A 22,084-nucleotide genomic window follows, 5' to 3' on the forward strand; every position below is an offset into this window, starting at 1 on the left:
GGGTCATTACCACTGACCACTTAGAAACAAAAAGATTATAAGAGCATACTACGAACAACTGTACGCCAACAAATTAGACAACAGAAATGAAATGGACAATTTCTTTCAAACACATGAACAATCTACACTGCCTCCAGGAAAAATAGAAGACCTCAATAAATAAATCACAAATAAAGGGAATGGTTCAGTCATCAAAAACCTCCCAAAAGAATGAAGCCAATCTGGTTGGGATTAAAGTAATCCAAAACACAGCAATAAAAAAGACATTGTCTACATTTTAAGAACTGCACCTAATCTTTGAGACCAAAGGAAAAAAGGTTTATTTTGTCCAGAACCTAAATTTTCTGTAGCACATAATCTAACTCCACCTGTCTGGATAGATCATTTGAACAACTGAAACACCAGAAGCCAAGAATATGAATCAGGACCTGTATATATAATCCTGTATAGCTTAATGTAATGCCAGGTACATCACAGAATATATTAAGCAGATAATCAAAAAGTATTGGCAAAGTCCCTTGAGGGATAGGAGAAAAAATATAGAACTATTAAACTTGACCATCAGGGTATCCCCTGATACTACGTCAAACATTAGGGACACCCAAATCAATAGGACAAGCCCTTGATCTCGAGGCTTACCCTTGTGAAGCTTATGTAGGTAACGGAGAAGCTTAGCTTACCTATATCTATGCCTAAGAGTTACTTCTGGAGGACCTCTTTTGTTGTTCAGATGTGGCCTTACCCTATCTAAGCCCAACTCTGCAAGTGAAATCACTACATGGGACATGACATACAGGAGTGAAAATCTCCCTGGCAGCATGGGAGATGACTCCTGGAGATAAGTCTGGTCCTAGCATTGTGCGATCAGCAACTCCATTCTGACCAAACTGGGGAAAAGAAGAAATAACTAATAAAGTATCAGTGGCTGGGAGAGTTCAAATAGAGTTGAAAGGCTACTCTGGAGGTCACTCTAACTCAAGCTTCAGTTAGACAGTGCTACCTATCATAACTTGCGAAACCCCAACCAAAACCACTTCAGCCAATCCTAAAGAACCCTGGAGCAATATATAAAATTCTACAAAAGTGCTAAAAAAAATAAGCACTAGGGTAACTTTCCAGAAACCTACAACCTCCCAATGGGTCCCTGGTCCAGATGAGTCTTGAAACCTAGAGGGGCCAGCCTCTCCAGAATATCAGCTAGTTCCATCTCCCTATCCCACATTACTGACAGTCCCTTCCAACGTGAAAAAGTTAGAATGGCCATAACCCAAATAACCCTAAAGAGAGGGATAGAAAAATCAAAGGCGATGGTGGAGTTATACAGAGAAGGTAGGACTTAACCAACAAGCATGATTGCTGAATCATAATATTGATACTTCTTTTAGTCTCTAGTATCTTAGAGCAACTAGAAGTAAAAGCCTAAAACTTTGGAATTGTAACCCATTACAAACTCTGAAATCTGAACTATAATTAATTTTGTGCTGTGCTTTGAAATTTATTCCTTTTTTATATATCTTATTTTTCATAAAAAAAAGAAAAAAAGTCAATTGTGATGACAAAAAAATACTTATTCCTTTTAGCCACCAATGCTCTGGAGCAGCTAGAAGGAAAAATTGGGAGGATGGTATGGTAGTCCATGACAAACTCTAGGCTCTATCCTATAACTACTAGTAGAAGAGTGCTTTGAAAACTAAAAAAAAAAAAAAAACTTCACAAGTAAATTCTACCAATCACACCAGCAGAATTAATACTGATCCTGCTCAAACTCTTCCAAAAAACTAAAGAGTAGGGAACACTACCTAACTCATTCTAGGAAGCGAACATAACCCTACAACCAGTGCCAGATAAAGATATTACAAGAATAGAAAAATCATAGGCAAACCTCTCTATGAATACTAGATGCAAAACTCAACAAATTACTTGCAAATCAAATCCAACAGCACATGAAAAGAATTACAGACCATGACCAAGGGGCTTTATTCCAGGTATGCAAGGATGGTGCAACACAAGAAAATCAGTTAATATAATACACCACATTAAAAAATCGAAAGGGAAAAACCACATGATCATCTCAATCTATAGATTAGATGATAAGGCATTTGACAAAATCCATCATCCTTTCCTGTAAAAACACTTTGACAGGTAAGAATTGAAGGAAACTTCCTCAATATGATAAAGGGCATATATGAAACACCCACAGCTGACACATACTAAATTGTGAGAGACTAAAAGTTTTTCCTGTAAGACTGTAACAAGACAAGGATACCCACTGTTATTCACCATAGTGCTAGGAGCGCTAGCTAGAGGAATTAGGCAAGAAAAAGAAAGAAAAGGCATCCAAATCTGAAAGGAAGAAATGAAACTTACACTATTTGCAGAGGACATGATTCTATATTTAGAAAGTCCTGAAAAATCTACAACAGAGCTACTAGAGCTAATAAATGACTCTAACAAAGTTGCAGGACATAAGACCAACATGCAAAAATCAGTAGTGTTTCTATACATTAGTAATGAGCTATCTGAGGAAGAAATCAAGAAAAAATTCCACTTACAATAGCAACTAAAAGAATGAAATATGTAGGAATAAATTTAATCAAATATGTAAAGGAATTATATTCTGAAAACTACAAAACACTGCTAAAAGAAATCAAAGCAGACCTGAATAAATGGAACGACATTCCATGTTCATGGACAGAAAGGCTAAATGTTATTAAGGTATCAATTCTACCCAAACTGATCGACAGATTCAAGGCAATAACAATCAAAATTGCAATGGCCTACTTTGCAGGAATGGAAAAGGCAATCATCAAATTTATTTGGAAGGGTGAGTGGCCTTGAATAGCCAAAAACATCTTGACAAAGAAGAATGAAGCTGGAGGTCTCAAGCGTCCTAACTTTAAAGCATATTACAAAGCTACAGCAGTCAAAACTGTATGGAATTAGGAGAGTTCCAAGATGGCAGCTTAGTGAAGTATGGAATTTAGTTAGTCCTCCAGAGCAGCTAGTAAATAGCCAGGAATAGTACAGAACAACTGCTGGGGACACATCAATGACCAGACAAACACAGCATATACCAGTCTGGACAAGCTGGACCAACTGCAACCACACATAGAACTGTAAGACCCCTAAGCTGTGAAGGCCAGCACCCCTTTCCCACAGACACAGAAGACTGGTTCCCCAAGAAAGAAAAGAGACTTTACTAGCAGCAGGAGCTTGGCTCAACCAAGCTCCAATTGTGGAATTAACGAACTCTGCCTACTGAAAATAGTATCTCAGCTCAGATAAACCTCTAATAAGAGCTAAAGTTACCAAGAGTTTCTGTGCTGGCAGAGAGAGAACTGGGTTGGGGGAAAAAAAAGTACAAGATACTTGGAAAGGGCTGGACTCTAAAAAAGGGGGCAGGGGGGCACACAGAGCCTGGAGACATATTGAGCAACGTATCAACTTAAGCCCTTGATTAACAAACCCAAGGTGGGGGGGCTGCTCTGAATAGGATATATATATATTTTTTTTTTGCTTTATTTCTACTACTTAACAGCTCATTAGATAGAACTGCAACATTTCTCAGGCTCCAACTGCCCCAGGAAGGGCGGAATTAAGTTTATCTGAGAGACTAAGCAGCTGGTCAGTGGTCAGGTAAAAGCAGCTAATTCCCTGGAGGTTGTGTCTTCCCCAGCAGAAGGATGGGACCCAGCTCAGGTGGAATTCATTGCTCAAGGAATTCAGACTCCAGGGACTGGAAAACTGAAGCAATTAAAGCCAGCCTACAACCTCTCCTTTGTCTCAACCACGCCCTCCGCAAGGAGAGTGTGCTGAAGTTAAAGGCATCGCCTCACCTTATACTGGCGGGAAACCTCAGGCAGACAAGCACCACATACCATGCAGGGTAAGAAAAACACAGAATCTAGAGGCTTCATAGGAAAGTCTGTCAACCTGCTGAGTCTGACCCTCTGGGAAAACTGATGCAGGTGACTCTCTCCTCCTGAGAGGAAGCCAGTCTGGTCTGGGAAAATCTGATTAGGGTCTATAACAGCTAAGGAGACCCTCCTAAAAGAAAAAAAAAGTTCCTTATAGGCAGGGCAAGAAACAGAAAAACCAGAACTGAAAAATTCTGATCCATTAAACAAAACCTGTGCTAGAGGTCTAGAATAAGCTGAACTGAATGTCAAAGACCAGAGAGAGAACAAAGCCATCCAGCAAGGAAAAACAATCTCCAGAATAAACTAAGGAAATCAAATGCCTAGATGCCAGCAAAAAATAATGAGTCATACCAGGAAAATGGAAGATATGGCCCAGTCAAAGGAACAAACCAATAATTCAAATGAGATAGAGGAGCTGAAACAACTAATTCAGGATGTTTGAACAGACATGGAGAATCTCAACAAAAATCAAATTAATGAATTGAGGGAAGATACAAAGAAGGCAACAGGTGAACAAAAAAAAGAAACTGAACATCTGAAAAAACAAATCACAGTACTTATGGGAATGAAAGGCACAGTAGAAGTGATGAAGAAGTACAGGTTCTCAGGAGAAAGAAATAGGGTAGAGATTGTGTAACTGGTGCTTAAAGGATGCAGGTTGTACAACAGGACTGATTACAAAAATTCAGAAATGGATATGTCAGTACTACCTGAATGTAGCAGAGCAAAGTAAGTACACTGAATGAAGCTGAATGTGAGAATGACAGAGGGAGAAGGGCTGGGTATGAAACAGAAGAAAAGACAGACGATAAAGACTAAGATGTTTTAACTTAGGAATGCCTAAAGTATACAATGATAGTGACTAAATGTACAAATCAAAAAATGTTTTTACAAGAGGAAGAACAAAGGAATGTCAGTATTGCATGGTGTTAAGAATAGATGGCCATCCATATTTTAAAACTTTTACTTCTGTGTGAAACTAAAGGGAGAAATGTTTATTTGGTACAAAATTTATATTTTGACTAGTGCATTTCCTAATTCAACTTGTATGGTCAGTTTAATTGAACACCATAAGTACATGGAACCTTGAATAGGGCATGAGATCTTGTTGGTTTGTTCAGTTTAGTGTGATGCCCAGATAAATCCCAAAGTCCCTTGGAAGAATGGGGAGAAAGGGGGAAATAGTCAACTTCCCCACTGAGAGTATTTCCACTATTTTCACAAGCAGTGGGGACAACCAAATCAACAGGCCAAGCCCTCAATCTTGGGGCTTACCCCTATCAAACTTATCCCTGCAAAGGATAGGCTAAGCTTACTTAAAATCAGGCCTAAGAGTCACCCTCAGAGACCCTCATTTGTTGCTCAGATGTGGCCTCTCTCGAAGTTAACACGGCAAGCGAACTCACTGCCTTTCCCATCTATGTGGAACATGACTCCCAGGGGTGTAAACCTCCCTGGAAATGTGGGACAGAAATCCTGGGATGAGCTGGACTTGGTATCAAGGGATTGAGAAAACCTTCTTGACCAAAAGGGAGAGGAGAATAATGAGACAAAATCTATTAGTGGCTGAGAGATTTCAGAATTGAAACATTATCCTGGAGGTTATTCTTACACATTATACAGACATCCCCTTTTTAGTTTATGGTGTATTAGAGTGCCTAGAGGGAAGAATCTGAAACTGCAGAGCTGTGTTCCAGTAGCCATGTTTCTCAAAGATGATCATATAATGATATATAGCTTTTATAATGTGACTGTGTGATTGTGAAAACCTTGTGTCTGATGCTTCTTTTATCTACAGTATGGAGAGATGAGTAAAAAATATGGATAAAAATAAATAATAGGTGGAACAAAGGTCAAAATAAATGGAGTAGATTGAAATACTGGTGTTCAATGGGGGGGGTAAGGGTATGATATGCATGAGTTTTTTCTTTTTTATTTCTTTTGCTGGAGAGATGCAATATCTCAATATCACACAACTATGTGATGATATTGTGAGCCACTGATTGTATACCCTGTATAAATGTTTGTATGTTTGTTGTTTACAATGAAAATATTTTTAAAAAAAATAACAGTATGGTATGGGCATAAAGACAGACATATTGACAAATGCAATCAATTTGAGAGTCCACAAATAGACCCTCAGATCTATGGTCAATTGATTTTTGACAAGTGTGTTAGTTTGAATCTGTTGAGTACCTCGGAAAAGTAAAGTTCTTTAATCCTCATTCAATATCGTTCAGTGGAATCTTTTTTACTGTTTCCAATGAGATGGGGCTTACCAAATTATGGGTGGTAACTTTTGATTAGATGGTTCCCATGGACATGTGTCTCCACCCATTCAAGGCAGGGTTGCTTACTGGAGCGCTTGAAGGGTGAACCATTTTGGAAAAAGCTTTAGAATTGATGGCATACCACCAAACACCTTTAGAAATGCATAAAGAAAATGCCCCAGGGAAGCCATTGAAGAAGCCTGGGGAGAAAAGCTAGCAGATGTTGCCATGTGCGTTTTCAGCTGAGAGAACCAAGGTATGTTTCCCTGGATGTCTTGGTTTGGGCATTTTTATAGCTTTGCCTTAATTTGGACATTTTCACAGCCTTAGAACTGCAAACTTGTAACTTAATAAATTCCTTTTTTAAAAGTTGTTCCTTTCTTGGTATATTGCATTCCATCAATTTGCAAATTAAAACAACAAGGCCCCCAAGTCCACTCAACTGGAACAGAACTGTCTCTTAAATAAATGTTTTTGGGAGAACAAGATATTCATACCCAAAAGAATGAAAGAAGGCCCCAATCTCACACCCTTTACAAAAATCTACTGAAAATGGATCCAAGACCTAAATATAAAAGCGAGTACCATAGAACTCCTAGATGAAAATAGGAAAAGCAGGGAAGCATCTTCAAGATCTAGTAATAGGCAGTGGTTTCTTAGACCTCATCCTCAAAGCACAAGCAATAAAATAAAAAAATAGATAAATGGGACCTCCTCAAAACTGAATCCTTTTGTTCCTCAAAGGACACTGTTAAAAAGGTGAAAAGGTAGCATACTTAATGGGAGAAAATATTTGAAAACCATATATCCAGTAACGGTTTGCTAACTAGAATACATGAAGAAATCCTACAACCCAACAATTAGAAGACAAACATCCCAATTAAAAAATGTGTGAAAAACATGAATAGAAATTTTTCCAGAAGGAAATACAAATGGTTAAAAAGCACATGAAAAGACGCTCAACTTCACCAGCTCTTAAGGAAATGCAAATCAAAACCACAATGAGATATCATTTCATACCTACTAGATACCATTCATACTGCTGTTAAACAGGAAAATGCAAGTGCTGGAGGATGTAAAAGAATATTTATTCACTGCTGGTGGTTCCTCAGAAAGCTAAGTATAGAACTGCCATATGATTGAGCAATCCCGCTACTAGCTATATACCCAGAAGAACAGAAAGCAGGGACACAGACATTTGTACACTGCATTCACAATGGCATTATTCACAATAGCCAAAAGATGGAAACAACCCAAGTGTTCATCAATCGATGAATGGATCGTCAGAATGTGGTACACGTGTATGACAGAATATTATTTAGCAATAATAAGGAATGAAGAACTGAAGTATAAGACAACATGGATGAAACTTGAAAAGATTATGTTGACTGAAATCAGTCAGACACAAAAGGACAAATATCGTATGATCTCAAGTATGAACTAATTATAATAAGTAAACTCACAGAGTTAAAATATAGAATATAGGTTACCAGGAGATAGAATGAGGCTAGAGATTTGGGAGTGGATTTTTAGTGTGTGCTGAATTTTTAAATAAGTTGAATTTAAATGTTTGTAAATGGATAGAGGTGATAGCAGCATATTATGGTGAGTATAATTAACAGCACTGAATTATGTACCTGATCATGATTTAAAGTTTAGGAAGTTTACTTTCAAGGGAAGTTTAGAGTCGTGCATATTACCAGAAGGAAAGCTAGAGGATAAAACATGGGAATGTAAAATACAATGAACCTTGTGGTGGACAATAACTGTGATTAATAGTACAAATATAAAAATGTTCTTGGGCGGTACAACGGTGGCTAAGTGGCAGAATTCTTGCCTGCTATGCCGGAGACCTGGGTTTGATTCCCAGTGTCTGCCCATGTTAAAAAAAAAAAAAAAAGAAAAAAGTCCTCCATGAACTACAACAAATGTATGTCACTATTACAAGGAGTTAATAATACAGTCATATATGGAAAAAAATGCACCAAATTTAAAAAAAAAACAGAGGAAAAAAAAGAAAATACACCAAATTTCTTACAATGGTTACTGCTGGCAAGGGATGATTTTTTCTTATTCATTCTAATTTTCTGTTTCAACTTTCCTAGAAACATGTACACTTATAATGGAAATATGAACTACATTTTCATAAATAGAAAGTAAACAGATGATGTTACCAAGAATGAATAACATACCTTTTTGACATTTTTCAAAACATAAGTTAAAAAAGGTTTCAATCACATAGTTTTCAAATATCTATTATATTTAATGAGAACCAAAAGTGAATTTTTTCAAGAAGTGTAGTATTACAAATTATTTTTTTAGGAAATGAATCTTGAGACTGTAAAGTTTGATAAGAACTAGAGAACGATAGCTGTGTATAGGTGTATATGTGCATATATATGCTGTCTAAGGCAAAATGAATAACCTTACTATTAAATCAAACTAGCAATATACAATAAAAATTTAACTACCATCATTGTCCTATTTGAAGAATGAAAAGAAAACCAAATCATAAAATAAAATACATGCTCATAGTCCTTAGTGGAACTATTTTCTTTTACACACTGAACAAACATTTATTGAGCAGTACTATGTATTCTTTACCTTTAATATCTAAATAAATCTTTGTTTAATACCTAAAAGAGTGGAAATGAAGTAAGATTCACAATTCACAATAATAATTCTTCATTTTGGCTGTTTATCCCTAAGTCATTAAGCAATGGAATACATTAAATTCTTTTCATATTATCATAAAAATACTTCTTACCTGCCAGTAACAAATTGCAAAAGAAGAACTCTCTCCTCTTGAGTAATGTCTTCCACAACTTCCCAGAACCACTAACAACAACAACAAACAAACTTAGCTCATATTTCAGAGCAATTGTAGACTTTTTAATACCAGAGAAATATTCAATATTCATAAAACATATTTTATTCTATGAAACTCATTTACCAAAAAAGATTTCACACAAAGCTTTCATAAGCAATATTCCCATAAGAAAAATTCACAGAATTACTTTACTTGCCTAATTAAAACAGGTTTCATCCAATGATGCTGGAAAGCTTACAAAATTAAATGGCAAAATTTAACTTTGTTCTATGCTCTAGAGAGATTTTACCTGTATTATTGGATCTTCTCTTTCATAGCCACTTGTGTATTCTGTATTTTTTATCCAATCGCTCACATCAATTTCTGGCATGCCAGAAAGCAGTAGCTCCTTTGGGGAAGAAGAAAAATATTTCATTGATCTTCTTTGGGAAAAACACTTACTACATTTAATTAGTAAATATGCCATAATTGGAACTAATCCCATGTAAAATTGACTTATTTTTGTGCCAGTTTCTGCATGTGATCAATAAGAAGCACTCATAGGACAGAACCCTTGACACTAACGACCTCAAAAATTATGAAACATCTCCACACTGAATACAATGTAACTGAAACGTGAGAAGACTAGTTTAGCATAATAGTTCATATATCCAACAGCTTTATGAACATTATCATCCTTGGTTTATATTATGCTTATTTCATGATTCTATGGAAATTTGTTAAATTCTTTAAATACAGACAACAGTATCCTCAACATGAAAGTGACAACAAAGACCTTTAAAGGAAGGAAAGATCATCAAGAAACCTTTATCACTAAAGAAAAGACGGAATATAATATATTAGGGAAAGGAAAAAAAAAAAACAGATTTAGGCCTTTTAGGAACTCTATTCAGGAATAATTTGGATCATGTTAAGTCAACTTTGTCCAAGGTGAGGAAAATATGCAATTTTCTTAACGACTTTCGGTAGCCTTCTCTTTTCCAAGATGATTATAATGCAAACAAACAAAAAGCTCCATCAAATAACTAAAAATGAAATTAAGAATGGCAAAAGTATTTACTGTCATGCTGTCCAAGGAAGCAAAGCATATAAAAAGCTTGTTCACATCTCTGAATCAGTCCATATTTCAGTCAGATGTGCTTTAACAATGGGTAGGTAAGGCAATGATTAGCATACCTTGACTAAATGCTAACAACCTGGAATAACATGGACACAGATACCTGTGGTACAAAAATCATGTCTCCTACAGTATAGCAACTACTTATAACATATACTTTATGAGTACAGAATATACTCTGAACAGAATTCATATAAGGCAGTGCCCAAGAATCCCTAGCAATCTCAGATCTTTTCAGGGGGTCCATGAGGTTTCTCCACTTTCCAACTTATCTGTGTGAGGTTGAATTTTCTCCATTTACTTAAAAGAAAACAGCATACCACAACAGAAGTAGATATGAGAATCCAGCTGTTTTCTATCAGCCAGACATGAAAGAGACTTCCAAAAATGTAAAATAGTGCTTAGTGCTATTCTTTCCACTATTTCTGTTTTGTTAAATGTAGTTACTTTTCCTTTAAAATTTTTCTCATGCTAACATAAAATAGACTGTTATTTTTATATGACTCAATAAAATGTTTTCAAATTGCTTTAATTTCTAATACAGTAAAAATTGATTGATATAACAGACATAAACAAAATCTTTTTTTTAAGTGGTCCTTTACCAGAAAGTTTGAAAACTGTTGGTACAGTGCTTTAGTCCATGCCCTGCCAGTAAAATACCTTATTGAATGAAGGTGTTCTGGTTAGTCTCCATTTTCTCTGTGTACCAGCTTGTGTAGACTGGCTCCCTTGCCTACTGGCTTCAGCCTGGGTTTGGAAAATGGGCAACACAGGCAGAAGTGTGGAGGAGATGTTATTTTCTAATTTCTCCCTCCTTCAGCACACCTTTGCAGCGGCCACAGCGCCTCAACTATAGCTCCCGCTAGGTGGCCCCTCTTTAGCAGTTCAGGATATTACTGGGCTCCTAATATTCCGCTACCTGTAGCTTCAGGTCTATAGTATAAAGGCTGCCTATTGCTGCTAGGCTATGGATGCCTTACCAAATCTTGTTTATTCTTAACATTGCCCACATATCTGAAACAGTCCCTTTGTTGAAGTTAGTTTATTTGGATCCTCTGAGGAGAATTCTGTTGCCTGGCAAGACTCTATATAAATCTGCAAATAGGGAGTGGGAATGCATTTTACATATTTCTTGCAATTCATGAGTTTAATCCTTGTCCTTTTAGGCCAGAGATCAGTTTTTAGTAACATTAAATATTTATATTTAATATTAATTAAATATTAAATAATTATTAATAACTATGACAAATTACTGAAACTATAATCTATCAAAAATAATGATTTGAAGTAATAAATTCTCGATCAATGCAAAGTGTCTTTTGATTTTTATTTTATCTCATGAAATTAATTTTACCTTAAGCCTTGAATAAAGATGCTGATATGTACAACTATACCCTATTTAAAATACAGTGTTTTAGACAATCAAAGAGTCTGAAAATAATTTACTACCAAAAATAAAATGAAAAAGAAATGGAAAATGTAGACATAAATCATCTAAAATTAGAATTAGGAAGGCAAATAAAAGTAACAAAACAAAACAAATGGAAAAGCATAAATTTATGTACCTGGTAAAATAAGTAGCTGGAAAAGTTAACACAACAAGAAAAACCCTTTTAACTGATTCTTCTTTGTATAAGTACAAGCAGTTAGTATTATCATCCCTTACCTTATGTAGCCAAATAACACATTCAGAAATAATGTAAGCAGTGCTTAAGGGAAGACCAACCTTCAACATCTCTCATGTAGGGGACATTAGAAATACATTTCATTTTTCTTTACCATCAGTTTACCCCACTTTACATTGAGGAACTGCCTATCTGGTTACTAAGTTTAAGATAAGGTGAACCACAAATTTCCCACCACATCTCTAAACAAGAATATCAAACGACATCTTATGCATTATTCTGTTCATCAGAGTCCAAAATTATTTCTCAATTAAAACTGGAATTTTATATGTTGCAATAAAAGAACAGATATTTTTCCTTACCAATTCATATTCATCAAAAAGTTGTATTAGGGAAGGTGGAATGAACATATGAAAGCCCTGTAAAAAAGCATTGATCTGAGGCTGAATGGCTCTTGTCATACGAAGTTCAGTAACAAGCTGGACATACTCTGCCTATAAAGAAAACAATTTGTGATAATTTTAATTTCATATAATTCAAATAATGCTGATATAATTTTATTTATTATGCAAGAGGTAAAGGTTTAGGATATTCACACTTGTCAGGAAATCACTGTTTAGACCAAAATCCAAGGAATCATCCATGATTTCTTTCACACTCTGTATCCGTGAATGCTGCCAGATCAACCTTCAAAAAATATTCTCAAGCTAACTTTGTCACTTCACCTCCACTTCTGGCACCCTGATCTAAGCCATCATCAACTCTCACCTGGATTACTGTAACATAGTATCTGTTTCCATTTTTGCCTCAGTACTACTGCTCCTCCACATCACAACCAGAATGATTTTTCTTTATATATATAAATACGTGTTATATTTTGAGAATTACTGAGATACACACATAACTCTATTGCTCAAAAGCCCTATAATGGCTTCCCGTGATACTGAGAGTAAAATTTAAATTCCTTGCCCAGTCACTTAAGCCCAAATGATCTAGCCTCTCTGACATTTCCTTCTACTCTCTCCCTTGTTACTTACTCAACTCTAGCTTTCACTGGTCTTCTTGATATTCACCAAACATATGCCTCTTCAGGCTTCAGAGTCTTTACACTTCTGGTCTCCCTAACTGAAATGACTCATAAGAACGTATTATCCTGCAGACAGTGGCCTTGTTTGTTCTACCATTTTGTATTTAAACTCAAAAAACGGCTGCTACTTTTTAAGAGTACATCAAATATATGACGAATAAATAAATACACATTCATCAAACTCATTTAAATCATACTTAGAACTTGATGAAATGGTGTATTTAAGCATGGCCAATTCAATTCTGAGTTAAGGTAAGCTATTTTCATACATTTTACATTAAAATACATCATCGTCATAGAAAATATTCTCCTAAAATTTAACTAGCAATTTAAAAATATATATTTTGGATCAGATCAAGTGATCATATCTCTATTTAATTTAGACACTGTTATTTACAGCTTTTAAAATTATTTCTACATGAAACTTTGTGAGTTAAAAGCAAGTATATAGTTCAAATCTCCCAAGAATGAATACTCTAAACATAAAGGCGAGAAAGCCAGTTCTAGGTCCCTTCCTTGATTCCTTCTTGGCGCTAACCTGATGTTGTGCTCTAAAACTAAAAACAAAACAAAATTAAAAAAACTAGGAACTGAGCCAGCAAGTTATAGTTATATATGACTGAGACTATGAATTCTCTGTACCTTTCAGAATTAACAGTGTTTTAGTTGATTCCTCTCAGCTTGACACAAACCCTCTGAGGCTGCTTGTACAATTCAGCAGAAAGTAAGCTACCATCTCTACTGTCCAATCTACCTACTCCACCCTCAAATCACACTCTACACCATCCTAAGGTTTTTCTCCAGTATATAGGAATTAATAAGTTACACAAGATTGCTTCTATAGAGAGGGAGACAGAAATGTGTGCCAAACAAACAGAAAGGTACACTGTCAGAGTCAGAATTTAGAATACAAGTAACACTCTCAAGTACTGGTAACTCTGACTAGATGTATTAAAATCTTTTGCCTCATTCATACGTATCTATATGTTTATGAGACCTATTTTCCCTAAACAAGAATGATTTTTTTCCTAAGAGGCTTTTGTTTTATAATTTTACAGCACTATTTAATAATTATTGTTCAAGACTTTACAAATTATGAAGCATGAAAGATTTGTGAATTGCTCAAGTTCACAACTTATTTTAACACGTCACTGCATTCTATATCAGAACTGTGCAATATATTTTTATCAATCAATTCCTATTATTTCCTTATACATTTTTTGTTTTATTTTGTTTCTGTCATACATTCTATTTATAGGAAATAATTTTTGCAAGTACACAGTTATTCCTCACAGTTTCTTTCTATTTCTTCTAATATTATGCTCCACACTTTTTAATAACTCTGATCCACAGCTCTTGGATACCAGTTTGTGAAAATCAGCTTGTTCAGATCCCAGTCTCCATAATAAGTAATTTAAATGGGCAAGGTTCTTGGAAATTATTTTTCAGTTCAAAATAATAAAATCCTAGTCATTACAAACCCTCCTGAGTTGTTTAATAAAATAAGAATTTTTCAAACAGATGAAAGACAATTGTGTTTAAGTAAAAGTCAGATTGTTTGTAAAATATAATATATACTTCCCTGCCTTCTTAAATAGCACATACTTAAAAAGAATACAAAGTAACCTTTTCTTGATACTGTAATTATTACTATGAATAGCCACAATTATTACATCTAAAATTTCAATTTTTCATATTTTGCAGATTTATACTAGTTGCAAGTTCCACTGCCTATAGAGGTATTCAAGTGACTCGTCCCCACCCTTTATGCCCTTGTATAACTTCATCAAATATCCTACACACTTTAGGGAAACAGTGTAGACATTTAGATGACAATCAGTTCACCAAATTCTGATATAGAGCTGTATAATTAAACATTAAATATAAACCAAATCTAAAACCTCACTGTTCTAGTATTAAAAAGCTGATATAACTTTGGGGGGTGGGTCTCTTTTGTCCCCAACAGATGGCATATCCTAAAAGAGACATATCTAGTTTCGATGACAATTCTGTGAGGGCATAAAATTATGACAGATGATACAGAATTAAACTGAAGAATTAACCATATTAAAGAATCTGAGTTAGTACTTATACCGGTACAATAATTATGAAATTATACAAAAAGTTTTCAACCAAAAGAGCCCCAGCATAGAGACAAGACCAACATAAAAAGAGCATTAGCAAGTTTTCTCCAGCTCAGTCTCTGGGCCTGATGACTAATAGAAGATAGGTAAGCAAAAGAAACTGCAAAAGAAAAAACAAAAACACTGTAACAAGATTCAACTTTCAGACATTATGTTTCAGTTAAATTACATGTCAAATTACAGAAATAGTTCATTTCTATTAGTTCCTAATCTTCTGAACATAAGGAATGGGTAACTTCTATCCTCAGAGATCTTCCTTAAAATGTTAATCTATTTTCAGGCTTTGAACCTAAATTATGTCTTCTTAGGGGGAACAGGGAATATTGAAAATTGACTCATTTCATAAAGTTATTTTATTCGTGAACATCTTTTTTCACCATTTCCTATAAATTCTCCACTGAGAACTCAAAGGATACCATTCTTTTATGGGAATAAGTAGATATAAACAAAAGGAAAGGCACATTTTACACAATGTATTTCAACAATATATTCTTTACCAACATACTCTTATTTTTAAGGACACAACTTGGTTATAGGTATTGACAGTCTGGTAAAGAGTCCTATTCAATTTCCTTGGAACAAATTCAATCATTGAAACTAGTGATCTTTCATGTTAGTATTTACAGATTTAGTAATTTTTAAAGTGAATATTTAGGATATACTAACCAAAATGCAAGGAAAATTATGTTTTCCTTGTTTACAGAAAGATACACAGATAATCAAAAATTTACCTAAGAATACACATGTAAACTCAATATGGCTTAGACTTGAACTATCTGTTTTTAAAGTTTTCATAGTAAAAACAACTCTCATAGTATACTTTTATCAAATTGCAAATAAAGAACTCACTTTAAAGCAATAATTTATATATATAACCCTTTATTTTGTGCTTGTGAGTCAAATATGTTTGTATATGAACAAATTAAATGAAACTAGCAATAAACTAAAGGTATTAATCATATAAAAATGAACCGAGGAAAACATACTAAATTTGTATTTTCTACATTGCTCACATTCACCACCTCAGTAATGAAAGGCCTATCGGTTACACAGCCACACAGAATTTTAATGGTATGAGGATCCACTAATTACTGGGTTTGAACTCCTGGGCAGTTATCTAACTTCTAAAGAAATACAACAGATGAATTTTATTGCATCTTTAACATATCACAAATAGATCTGGCATTGTGTTACTTCCATAGCTGGACAACTCTCAGATCTTATTCATCAGCCTGAGGAACTGTTTTTTTTTTTTTTCCCCAGAGACTTAGATATACCATCTAAAATTTTTCTGATAGCCTTTATTTCAACTGTTGTGGCTTGCTGAATCAAAGCAGCTGAATTTAGTACAAGTTCAATGTCATATTCTTCAAGAATTAACTCATCTTTTTGGACTTGAGATACTAAACAAGTAATACCTGGCCTCATCTGAACCCTAAGGATATATTTTTCACTCAAGAAATTTCAGATTTCTAGAAGCAGCCCACTCTCCTGAATAAAGATATTGATGGGGAAGTGAGCATACACAGACCTTATCTTGTGATGGAAACCCCCATCATGTTTTGTACATGATTTACAAACCATGTGAACAGTAGACAGTTTCTTTCTATTTCCTATCACTTGTCAAGCCAAAGCCTCTTCTTTTTCTTTCAAAGGAAACTGAATTCTGCTTTACCATGACCGAAGTCCTCCCACAGGGTTCCTCTGGACCCTTCACAATTACCGTGTCTCTTCAGCTTAATGTGGACATTTTTGAAATGTTGACAAGCTCAGTTGCTGAAAATGGTCTTCATTCTCACAGCATATGTAGCAAAGAACATCACTTCCCTCTTTAACATCTGCACCCATCCCAAACCTTAAGAAATTTTTTTCAAATTCCTAGATTTGGGATGCAAATTCTTTCAAGATCTGCCTCGTCCACCTACCCCATCTCATCTTTTTTCACTTATTTACTTTGCAATGTAAAGTAGGCTCTACAACTCTGATCTACTTGTGGTTTCTCAAAGTTGTTAAACTCTTTATCATTTTCACCTTGCTGTAAGACTAGAGCATTTTATTCCTTCCTTACTCCAGCCTATTTAATTTTTCTCTTGGATAATTCAACTTCTATGCAAACAACACCATTCCCTAACATCCTGTTCAATCCTATCCTCATTTTTTACCTTTCAGGCTAGATGAAGTTTATAATTAGTATTATAAAAACGATATTAAGATTTAAAACCTGTGAAGTTTTCAACATGGGCAAAAGAAAGAAAACTCTGGGTATTAGCAGACTCAGCAGTCTTGTTTCCTCTTTAGTTCTAAGATCTAAGCAAAAAACGAAATGGAGATCTAAGCGAACAAAAGTCACTTCTAACTCAAGACTTGAGGGCTCCATGATTTCAGCTTTAGATCAAGAATAAGATAGTGAAAGGAGAATGTTAAAAAAAAAGATGAGAAAAATATTAAAATGTTAAAATTCCAGCTGCTGCTATTCAAATATTTTCAAAAGTGAAACCACAAGTATTTTTCTGTTCTAAAACAAATCATTGACAGACACAAAACTAAATTTAAGAGTATATTTCAAAAATGAAATTAATATATATTCTTCTTCCTTCATTACTTGAATTTATTTAATGTATTGATTTTTAAACAAAAATTATTTTTATCTATTTGGTTTCATGCTATACCTTCTAAGAAAACTGAGGAATAAATGACTCCCCCATGTGGAGGTCAGCTTACACACAGACCCTCTCTTATTAATAAAGCCTGGCAAGTCATTTAAACCTCAATATGCTATAAATTATAAAGTTGAACTCCAAAGGTGAAAATTATAATTTTTAACCTAACAAATTAATAAAAAATTGATTCTAAATTAACAAACTTATGACAGAAATAATTTTTAAAATAACAATAATGTCTTTAAGGAACAGGTTTGAAAAATTTAACATTTTGTAAATCGAATACTTTAACAATTTTAAGGCAAGGTAATCATTTTAACATGTAAGTATGTTTCTAAAGATTTTTTAAATTTCCAAATGAATCAGGTGGGATGTTTACTGACTAAGCATTAAATGTTTAAACATCAACAATTTGATATATAATTATAGCACTTTTACTAGTAATATTAGAAAATGAAGAGGCTCAATTTATTGTGAAACATATCAGAAAAAGAAAAGCTGAGAAGAATTATCCTGAATGAGATCCTAGATTAACAAAGCTAATCACTGAAGAAAAATCAAGTTAGTGTAATCAGCCAAGCAATTAGTTAATATAGTTAAATTAAAATGTCTTAAAATTAGGAATAAAAGTTTCAAGCTCCCTAATATTACAACAGTATTCCAGTCTCAGAGAAGATTCACGATGAATGTTCAATGTAAGCATATTTTCATTTATTATTTATTCAGTACCCTTCTTCTTTTTAGGTTCAATAATAAGACACAAATGCAAAAAAACTCAGAAAGTAAACATTTAAAAACATTTAAACAAAAATAATGTGATGATGGGAGGGGGGCTACTAGGAAATGGAAGCATAGATAAACCAAATATCACGCAACTTTTAATGGGTCTTTCCACTTGGTCATATCAAACATATCTAAGAGAAGTGACAAATGCACTTTTGTTTAATAAGAGTCCATAACTTCTACCCTTAATTGGGACCAAGTCTTCAGTGTATAATAAAATAATAAAGGCACTACAATTAGAAGATTTTTAAAGTATTTTCATTCACTGTCTAGCCCATACAGATTTTAAAAACTAATCCAGGGCAGTGCAACGGTGGCTCAGTGGCAGAATTCTCGCCTGCCATGCCAGAGACCCGGGTTCGATTCCCAGTACCTACCCATGCAAAAAAAAAAAAAATTAATCCAAGCATTTATACAATTTTAATCTCCTATACCTAACATGACTCATATTATAGTCATCTAAATTCTTCCTCAACATGGTCAATTTTGCATACAGTTTAAAGAACATGAGACCTGAAACTAAGGGTCCTGGGTTTTGGCATCAGCTTTGCCAGTAACCCCTTAGAATTCAATTTCTTCTCAGGCAGAGTAAAAAGTTAGAATAAAAGAAATTCTTAAGCATAAATGTGTAAAAATCCAGCTCCTGATTTTATTTTCAACACCTAAATTTCATGTTTTTATGGCATCTAAATTTCTGAAAGTAAAATTATGCAGCTTAAAATAGGTTCCCATTTTCCTTTTTATCTCTGAAACTAATATCCTATTTTTACAGACTACAATCTAATAATAACAACATTACTAAATGCCAATATGATTTTGTAGGGGCAGTATTCTAATTTTACAGAATAGAAAAATCATGGATTAAAGTTTAAAATGTGCCCAAATCTTCAGACCTTTTAAAATATACATACATTTTACTAAATCTATAATCTACAAAACAGTTTTTACTGAACTTTTTTTTTAATTTAGTTGATTTTGAAGTTCCCTTTGAATTATAATCCAATTGAAGAAAAGGAAAAAGATTTGAGTCTTGTTTAAGCAAAAGTTGCTACTAGTAAGCGACAGAACTGAGACTCATATCCAGATCTTCTGACTCCAAATCCCCTATACATTAAAACTGTATTATATATAAAGTCCCATTACGGTTTTCAACAATGAAATTTTAAAATATGCCAAGATTTTAAAATAATAATATGTACAGAGGAAATATAAATAAAAAATAATGAAGTTATAAAGTTTAAAAATAAAGTCTAGTTAAGAAGTCTGACAGATTTAATAGAGCCCCAAAGCATTTACAAAGTGTAAACATGGCGATTTCTTTTCTTTTCTCTACAAGAACTTGTAATATCACACTTTTTAAACATGAAATAGCAATTATTACAAATATGGTCTTGATCTGAGCGTGTATTTCTAATCAAAACTTCTTAAATGCCCAATTTATACAATAATGACATTAGCTGAATTATGCTCTAGGCTGCTCCAGGAACCACCTCAGCATAGTTAGCACAATATTGAAATGACTTTTAACTCAAAGTTTGAAAAATCAAACATATTTGATGGTTTTGTTAATATAAATGTTTTATCTGTTATGAAATTGTAAAAGTAAAGCTTTTCCAAATGAGTGCCAGGAGACTTCAGAGTAATTAGTAAACGACTAAGAAATGGCTAAACTAAAAATTCTAATACTTACTTTGTTACTTTGTGTCACAAGAATACTTCCACCCCCAGGTTTCAAAGGCACCTCTTCCATTGCTCCAAACACATCAGTCTCAACAGAAAAAGTCAGTTCTAGACCCAGATCACTAATATCATTATCTAAAATCCATTGTAAATTTTTGGCATATTCTGGATCAATGGATGCTACATCTTGATAATTTACAGGAATACCTAAAAACGCAAACATACAAGTTATATTCTAAATTTTCTTGCTTCTCCTTATCTATTTAATGGTAAAACACTGCCCTCTACAGATAATCTGTAAAACTGCAAAATATAATGCAATTCAAGGCATAAGGTAAATGGATGCTAACTCCTGAATTTGGAAGTCCGTTAAATTGAGTGTATGTGTCTTCTACATTCTTACAACGCTATTTTTCTCTGAAACAGCTATCCATAAAATTATTATAAATTCCTAAAGTGCAATTCTCACAAGTTTATTCATATTAATGAGCATTCACACTTAAAAGGGGAAAGGAAAAAAACAACTTTTAGCAAAGGATGTCAAAAAAATATGTCCTTTCTCTCTCCTTCAGACCCACAGATGCCTTTCATATACAGATGGTCTCCAAGCAAAATAAAAAGTATCTCATCCAAAATGCCACCACTTTGTTATTTAGTTTTCCCTGAAACCTGCAAGAAAAACACTTTAAATAAATGTTAATAGAAACAATAAAAGAGCCATACCAAGAATGTGCTTGTAGAATGATCTCGTGAAGTAAATGTTGACCAACTGCCTATGGTTCAAAGCTAATCCCAAGATTTGCCCAGCAAACCGAAAATAGTTCAAGTGATCAGGATTTACATAGGAATTGCTATTAGGTTGAAAAGTTGTTCCTGTAAACATAAATACACAAAATAATTCATTCTTAAAAATCTATATGCAGGAGAGAGAGGGAGCGAATTTTAATGCAGTTATATTAATTCACATAAAAGTTCAACAAACTAAGGCTACATTATGTATAAACTTCCACAGGAATGTTTTTAGTAGAATATACCAACTGGCAATGGAAATGGGAGTACAAAAGATAATCAATTCACATGTACTTATCAAAGTAAATCTGTTTGCAGAAATAAAATTTCAGAATACTTTTTATTAAAAGTAGTTAGCAAACCTGTCAGAGCAAGCCTGGAAATAATATATAAAGGAATCATACATATAGACACACACACACATTTTCCAGGGCATATGGCAATAACTACTAGGCTGTGAAGTAGGGCAGACACTGTTCATTTATCTTTACATGCCCAATGCAATAGATATTCACTGTTTTTGCTTCTTAAGGAATAGAGAATTATAAGAGAATAACTAAAAATGTTAAATGTACAATGGCTAGGTAATAGACGTAATCAATGAACTGATACCTGTTAACAACTGTCAGAATATCACCAACTCCACAAGTCAATGGATTCATCCTCATGACAAATAAGTATAAACAGGTACCACGGAGGTAAAAGTAAAAGTGACAAGGGCAATAGATACCTCTTACTGCCAAAATCTAGTGCAATGGAAAAGACCAGATCGAAGACCTCAACTTTAAATATAAATCTTCTTCCCTATTCTTCTGTGACAACCAATAACTGGGAATACAGAGTCACTCATTCGTTCAACAAATATTTTTTGAGCTCATGTTATGTACTATTCTAGGTCCCTGGGCTAAAAGAAAAGTAACTGCTAAATCTTTCTAATGAAATAACATCAAGGAAAACGGAAGGAAAAAATAGAAAAGAGTTGGAATGTGAAAAGTTTAGTCAATCAGTATACATATTTTGACAACAATCCACTTTGTACTTTGTTGATCTTTGATTTATCAGTGTTGGCACTGGACTAAATTGTCACAACAAGTTTATTTATACATAAGGTAGAAATTATGCAAGGTTATGGATGAATGATTTAAGTGGGCCACATGAAACTAGGGGCCATATTTACTT

General features: G+C 34.1%; 1 protein-coding gene across 4 annotated transcripts in view; it reads right to left on the reverse strand.

The window, feature by feature from the left end:
* HACE1 (HECT domain and ankyrin repeat containing E3 ubiquitin protein ligase 1) overlaps window positions 1-22,084 on the reverse strand; it is a 115,837-nt gene that overhangs the window by 8,405 nt on the left and 85,348 nt on the right. For all 4 annotated transcript variants that reach the window (XM_077162512.1, XM_077162513.1, XM_077162510.1 and 1 more), the window contains 5 exons: window positions 20,840-20,989; window positions 20,127-20,323; window positions 12,125-12,256; window positions 9,310-9,408; window positions 8,958-9,028 (listed from right to left, as the gene is read on the reverse strand). In XM_077162512.1, the coding sequence (XP_077018627.1) occupies window positions 8,958-9,028; window positions 9,310-9,408; window positions 12,125-12,256; window positions 20,127-20,323; window positions 20,840-20,989 (649 nt within the window). The remainder of the gene's footprint in view (window positions 1-8,957; window positions 9,029-9,309; window positions 9,409-12,124; window positions 12,257-20,126; window positions 20,324-20,839; window positions 20,990-22,084) is intronic.

The sequence above is a fragment of the Tamandua tetradactyla genome, chromosome 5 (genome assembly GCF_023851605.1).
Source record: "Tamandua tetradactyla isolate mTamTet1 chromosome 5, mTamTet1.pri, whole genome shotgun sequence".
Classification (NCBI taxonomy): Eukaryota; Metazoa; Chordata; class Mammalia; order Pilosa; family Myrmecophagidae; genus Tamandua; species Tamandua tetradactyla.